The 7166-nt window shown below is 25.9% G+C and overlaps 2 protein-coding genes across 2 annotated transcripts; both read left to right on the top strand. All coding sequences in view use genetic code 6, as the record gives it.

Moving 5' to 3' along the window:
• Nucleotides 1-1027: 1027 nt before the first annotated feature.
• Nucleotides 1028-2755, top strand: SS50377_22213 (All-trans-retinol 13,14-reductase; the record flags this gene model as incomplete). The annotated part of the gene is made up of 1 exon (XM_067906104.1): nt 1028-2755. One exon carries the CDS (start codon nt 1028-1030, stop codon nt 2753-2755), a length of 1728 nt encoding a protein of 575 aa, XP_067767421.1.
• A 1995-nt stretch (nt 2756-4750) lies between these two features.
• On the top strand, nt 4751-6283 carry SS50377_22212 (uncharacterized protein; the record flags this gene model as incomplete). The annotated part of the gene is made up of 1 exon (XM_067906103.1): nt 4751-6283. The coding sequence occupies one exon, from the start codon at nt 4751-4753 to the stop codon at nt 6281-6283; it is 1533 nt and encodes a 510-aa protein (XP_067767420.1).
• Nucleotides 6284-7166: the final 883 nt, after the last annotated feature.

The following is a 7166-nucleotide window of genomic DNA, read 5'->3' as shown; positions in this document are numbered from 1 at the left end:
CAGCAAATAAAATCCATACAAATTCAAGCACAACTATGAAATTATGGCTACGTGTTTTTGCAAGCTATTGACGAGCAGTTTGTGCATGTGAATTTGACTACTGCGAGTAAGCGGTTAGTTGTGTTATATTCGTTATTAATAATAATTCTTAAGATAATGTAAGTTTTTAGCAATAGAATATTCTGGTTCTTTTAAAGCCATATTCTGCACGCTAATGTTATTGGTAATTGTAGATAAGTTACTACTTAAATAAAATTTTGGGTATGCGGTATAGATAACCTGTAAATAGACTTAAAAACTATTATTTTAACAAATTCTAGAATTTACCTAGTCTGATAAATAGCTTTCTTGGTAATTTGTGATATTGTATACTGTAAAATTTACTTTTAATACTTATCATACTATTATTTGATAAAAATGGTGAAATACATATCAATTAATTCAATAGTAAGTAATTGAGATAAAAATCACACTACAAATGTATAATGTAGTTGAATACTTTAAATATATATTTATTTATTTATTTATTTATTTATTTATTTATTTATTTATTTATTTATTTATTTATTTATTTATTTATTTATTTATTTATTTATTTATTTATTTATTTATTTATTTATTTATTTATTTATTTATTTATTTATTTATTTATTTATATATGTTTAGAAAAAATAATAAATAGTATATTATACTGCAAAAGTTGCATTTTTATACGTATTAAGAAAATAGATTATTACATATAATATTGAAATACTATACTCACAGTAAAATTTTCATTGACACTATTTTAAGATATATATAAAATAAGCATAATTAATGTTACATATTACATTACAATTTTAGTTTTTCTAAATAAAAATTATTTAGAAGAATACCCTGTTTAAATTTTATATAACAAGGTAAATATAAATTTTAATATACATTATCTGGCATTTTATCTCATGAATTTTAATTATAATATATATAAGATAATAATACCTATCTTTATTACTCTATATCTTTCCTATAATATAATTATAACTAAATAATGACATTTTTAAAACAGGGCATTTCTAAAATGACGAGTGAACTTGGCGTCCTTTACAGTCCTACAGATAGTAGTCTTCAGAATAAATTTGATCATATTATTATAGGCTCTGGTCTTGGTGGTCTGGTCTGTGCTGCTAAGCTTGCCCTTAATGGGAAGAAAGTTATTGTTCTTGAATAGCACTTCCAGGCAGGAGGGTGTGCAACTACCTTCAAACGTGGTAAGGATGTGTATGAAGTGGCTTTGCACGAGATGGATCTTGGAGATAAGAAGACAGATGGAAAACACAGGATATTTAAAGAACTAGGTATTGATAAAAATATAACCTTTGTGTCATCTAACTCAGTCTGGGATATAGCAGATAAAGAGAATCACTATTCTATACCTCATGGTCTAGATAATGCAAGAAATTATCTGATTGAAAAGTTCCCTCATGAAGAGAAGGGTATCAGAAGATACTTCAAAAAAATATACAATACTGCCAGATGTGCTACTACGCTTCCTTATAACATGGGTTACTTCTAGTTCTTTTTCTTCCCCATTGTACACTCTGTCCACTTCACCTGGCCAATGATCAGAAAACATACTATAGGTTAATGGTTGGATTTTTATATCACTGATGAAAAGCTCAAAAATGTAATTAACACAAACATTGTTTACTACTCCGACAATCCTTACAATATGAATCTAATCTATCACGCCATTCCTTAGTGTTGCTATTACCAGAAAGCTGTTTAGATTTAAGGCGGCTCAGGAACCCTCTCAAATTACCTGGTTTCAGTGATCCGCGAACATGGCGGCGAAGTGCGTCTCATGGCTGATGTAACTAAGATAATTCTTCAGGACGAACATGCTAAGAAACCAATTTGTACTGGCGTGAGCTACTTCGATAGAAAAACCAAAACTTAGGTAAACGTAAACCTGACTAAGATTTCCAAATCCAACAAGATTGTTTGTAATTGTGCTCCAGACCTAGTGTTTGGCAGAATGATACCGAAGCTTAAAAATACTTTTGATGAAAGGTCTAAACGTAAGGCGCCAGCAGTATCTTTGTTTGTCATTTACTTCGTATGCAATGCTGATCTTAATACGCTTTTCCCCAATAATGCGTACTCTACTTTCTTCTCTAATGACCTGTCACGCCCACTCTCTGACCTTAACCTAGTGGCGTATGAAAAGATAGAAGAACGTTCATTTGTATTTGTAGATCACTCAAAAGTCGATTCCAGGTTAACCGCATCAGGCAGAACTTTCTGTAATATTACTACCGCAGCCTATATTCAGGAGTGGAAGGATCTTACCCCAGATGCATATAAGCTGAAGAAATAGGAAGTTGCTGATATTTACATCAATAGGCTAGAGGAATACTACCCTGGCATAAAGGCTGTGATTGATCATATAGAGGTTGGTACTCCTAACACAATGCGTAGATACACAAGAAGTGAATCTGGATCACTATATGGATACAATCCTGACGAATTTGGTTCTCAACACAGAATGAAGAATTTCCATCCCATGTACAAAAACTTGTGCTTTTCGTCTGCGTGGAGCTTCCCAGGCGGTGGATTTACTGGAGCTATTATTTGTGGTGATATGACGGCAACCAAGATCTTGGATCAGCATATTTTGCTGAAGAAGATTATATTTACGGTTTTCTGTGCGCTAGTAATAGCAGCAGTCTGTACAACCTTAATTGAAATTCCTAGAATAATTGAGGCAGTGAAATGACAGGTAATATTATGATTTATTATTTATCCATTTAAAATACAGCAAAAACGATAAAATATAATTTACTCATTTACTTTTTATAACTTTTGATTAGGTGCTCATTGATCAGATAACTATTAACAGTTAACCCCTGTATGTTTACTACAGCAGATATTAAAATCAAGAGAACCTATCTAAAACAATAGATATTGTAGTTTATAGGTTATGATCAATTAGTGATGTTTTTTCTATGGTGTTGAATCATATAAGTGCTTGATGCACATTAATAAATGTTTCTCTGAGCTTTGCTATTGAATTATTTTTCCACGCAAAGATCCCATGATATTGCCTATGTATTATTACTACTTAAAATATATGCGTCTCAGAATGTTTAGATTGCTCCGAAGTACTTTTAAGCTTAAAATTTTGAGTATATTTTACATATAATTAGAGTATTTATTCTATATTAAAGTAAGATATGTTTCATTAAATTAATATAAACATAACGTGTCGATCTTGTCCACTCAAATATCGTCTGCTTATTTGTTAGGTATATATGGCATTTACATTATTTTACCATTCATACAATTTTGATCTGATATTTTATATAATAATTATATATTCCTTTTTATAAGATTATATTCGAATTATTGTTCAGTTTTTTTCATCCCAAGTAGTATAAATATCCTAATGCATGCTAATTGAAATGCAAATATCACTATTTGTAGATAATTCTGTCTATGATATCTCAGACAACGCACTTTAGATCTTACTTGATTAGATTAGTAGTAAGCCACCATAAGTAAATAAATATATACCAATTTTATGTTAGAAAAGGAAAGGTATTTCAGTGTTCGCAACGCGAATGATGATATATCTTTTTTTGAATATTAATCATGATATACACTTGTATTTGATGATAGTAGCTTACTAGTGGAATTATATTTCATCACTTGATACCAACTAATAAGATCTATTAGATATATGTTACTAATATTAAAACGTATGATGTGACATATTCATATGCCCATAACACAACAGAATATGATAAATATTTATTATTTGAATTGATTCTTTAACTTGATCCATAATTTGAATTTGATACCTTAATAGATAATAACAAACTACTAAATTTATAAAAAATTATAGATTTCTAAATACTCATTTATAATCATATCATTACCTTTGATGAAACTAACTAGAGAATTAGGTTAACCTTTAACTATTATTATGTACCCTTAGTTGTTTAAGTATTTGGCCAATGAATTATAAGAAATATGTAATCTAGCTTCCATATGATTTCTGATTCACAATGACAGTACGAAATTCATAATTTTGTAATGGTTCGGTTAGCTTATATACGGTTAGGCTGACAAATAAAATCACCTTGATTAACTTTAATTTTTTAACTTTTATATAAGTAGCTTTATACACTTTAGTTTAACATTATTTTGTATTAAATATGAGTTATAAAATAGATATAAATTTAAAATATAGTAGAAATAAGGAAATAATGTGCAAAACCGTTTTTGATAAATATTTTTATAAGAATTGATCATATTAACTTATACTATAATAATTATTGTTTACTAAAATTTATATTTTGTATTACTTTTTTTCTTCTAATGGAATATAGTTTAGACATAATATATTTTATTAAGTAATAATGATAACTTATTTTAACTAATTAATATTATAAAATATTGATGCTGACTTATTTGGCCTCACTTACATAGAATACCCACTCCAAAGTATACTTAAAATATATAAATAATTAAATATCCAAATAGTTACTTACAACAATCTACATAAAATTTAATTGATATTACTAAATAAACCTATTTTTCTATTATTATAGATTCACTCAAAAGCGCAATATTATTGGAATTCAATATATCTAATTTTAATACACTCTATTGGTAGTTATCTCTGGTTACAAATATTAAATACATTTGTTATAAAAATATATAATATTATATATAAATATATAATCTTCTAATTCATAAATAACAACAAATGATTATGTTGGGATACTTTGTTTTAAATTGCATTATCATCGTAATTATGAATTAATTACTAGCAAATTAATTGTTCGGATGTCTTCACTGGGATTATCTATTGATATTCCAAATTTTGGAGAAGATTTAGTAGACGAGAAGGTAATTCTTTTTCTTTCTTTAGATGATTTAAATTCTCTCTAAATTGCAAAATTAAATTATTTTCTTTATATATATAAGTTAGAAGGTTAATTTCTAACCTCTAAATGTATAGTAAATAATTTTAGAATAAACAAATTTGAGTAAAATAATCTAAATTTATTTACAATTATATCCTCATATAGAACTTTATTGTACTAGAATTGGTCTTAATTTATATATTTCAGAATAAACGTTGGAATAATTCTTTTAAAAAGTAATTCGTCACACCGAAACAATAATATATTTAGTCAGAAAACCGGTAGTATAAAAAGATATAGAATAACTAGCTTTCAAACCTTTAGTTTGTGACTATGATGATGTCGATTTAATTGTATATAATAACTAGCTAGCAGTAATAGCAAAAATAGTTGTCATCTAGTAGTCAATCTTACATGAAAACACACACAAAATGGCATTAATATTTGCAACAAGCGCGTTTATGCTTATGAAGGCTTATTCTTAAAATAGTATATTCCATCAACGATTTCTTGAACATGCTGTTTATTTTCAGAATGTTTAAGATATATATGATAATAAAATAGATTAAAAAGAATATTATCTTCCTTATCAATAAAATTATTTTTAATTACCTCTTCATTTTTATTACTCTTTTATTAAGAATAATCATAATCCAGGTTAATTATTATTTATGTTCAAATAACTTTTTCATATATCAATTGCATTTAAACCAGAGTACATTACTATTTTATCGAGCTTCAGAAAATTGAAGAATGGTGTTATGGCTTAAAGTCAAAATTCTGGGAAAACAGTGACAATGCTAACATTATATTACTATTTTAAGATTTTATATATCTCGAAATTAAGTACTACAAATCCAGTTTATATTGACATCAAAGATTTAACTATAAACATTTATACAAAATATTTAAACAAAATTCCAACTAATTTTAATACTTTAGATTTATAAGTAAAAGAATTTATCAAAGCAGATCACTAATTGCATTTTAATATGAAAACATATCAATAATCATTAATAAATTGTATTAATAAAATATACTGTGATAATATAGAATAAATTGATAATACTACTATGTTAAATTTCTTATAAAACCTTTTTGATATTAATTAAGATTTTAGTTAATTATAGTTATTTGATTCTACATAATGGATTTCAAATCCGGATATTAGTAAGTTTTCTACAATTCCTATATTAAATTATGATATCTACTTACTAATTGATGAATCATTAACCGAAGCTTAATAAGTATATTATTAATTTATATTACAAATTTCAAAGTTTTCATAGTGTTTATATTAAAAAAAAATATTGGAAATAAACTAAACTTAATAGAATAAAGAAAGTACTATAAATAAATCTATCATTAAATGAATTTCTAGCCTTTACAGTCATGATTTTTTAGATTTGTGCCGTTCTTTATTAAATTACAGTCGTGAAAATTCATAATTAGTTAGTTCATCAATTTTCTTGGATTAAAAAGAAAAATCAGATATGAAATACTCATAGAATTATTATTTAAATGTATAATTAGATATTAGAAGAAATAGCACTTGTATAAAAACTTATGACAATAATTAATAAGATTAAGAGAAGTCATACGAAAACTTTGAAGTTTTAGATTTTGGTTCATATTTTATATAATCCCTATTTTGTGCTTCCCCAATATGCTTTAGACTTACTTCAAAAAAAACAATTGAGTAGTTTAATTTACATTTTTAAAGTAAAAAAGATTATGAACATTTATTATACACACTTTGCTTAGAACTTTATAATCCTATGACCATATAAACATATATCATAAGAAATTTAACTGATTAATTTAATAATAATTTAGATTTATGCCAATATAGTTATTGATAATATTTAACTAATTTTTTTTTTAAATTGATTAAATAAGTTAATCTTAAACATAAACAAAATGTTTTTCCATTTATGCTAGTACTGATTTATCTTTAATTAATAGCACTCGATTTCATAAATTTTATAATACATCTATTGGGAATTATAACCATTATATACATTTTTAGCTCATGGGTTAGATATAATTTCTTCCATCTTAATTAAAAAAAGAGTATTATACTGAATCTTCTATTTTTAAAAATAATTTTTCTGACAATACTGTAGAATAGTAAATCGAAGAAGCTTGAAATCTTTTCGATATTCCTCTCTTTTTCTTTATTATATAACAAGAACTTACTTTAAATCTATAATTTATTACACCTTTTATCACACCTGCTTTATATTTCAGAGTTAA

Source organism: Spironucleus salmonicida, chromosome 2 (genome assembly GCF_000497125.1).
Source record: "Spironucleus salmonicida strain ATCC 50377 chromosome 2, whole genome shotgun sequence".
NCBI classification, from domain to species: Eukaryota; Fornicata; order Diplomonadida; family Hexamitidae; genus Spironucleus; species Spironucleus salmonicida.
Note: the sequence above shows the minus strand (reverse complement) of the source record. Positions and strands in the feature narration are given on the sequence as shown.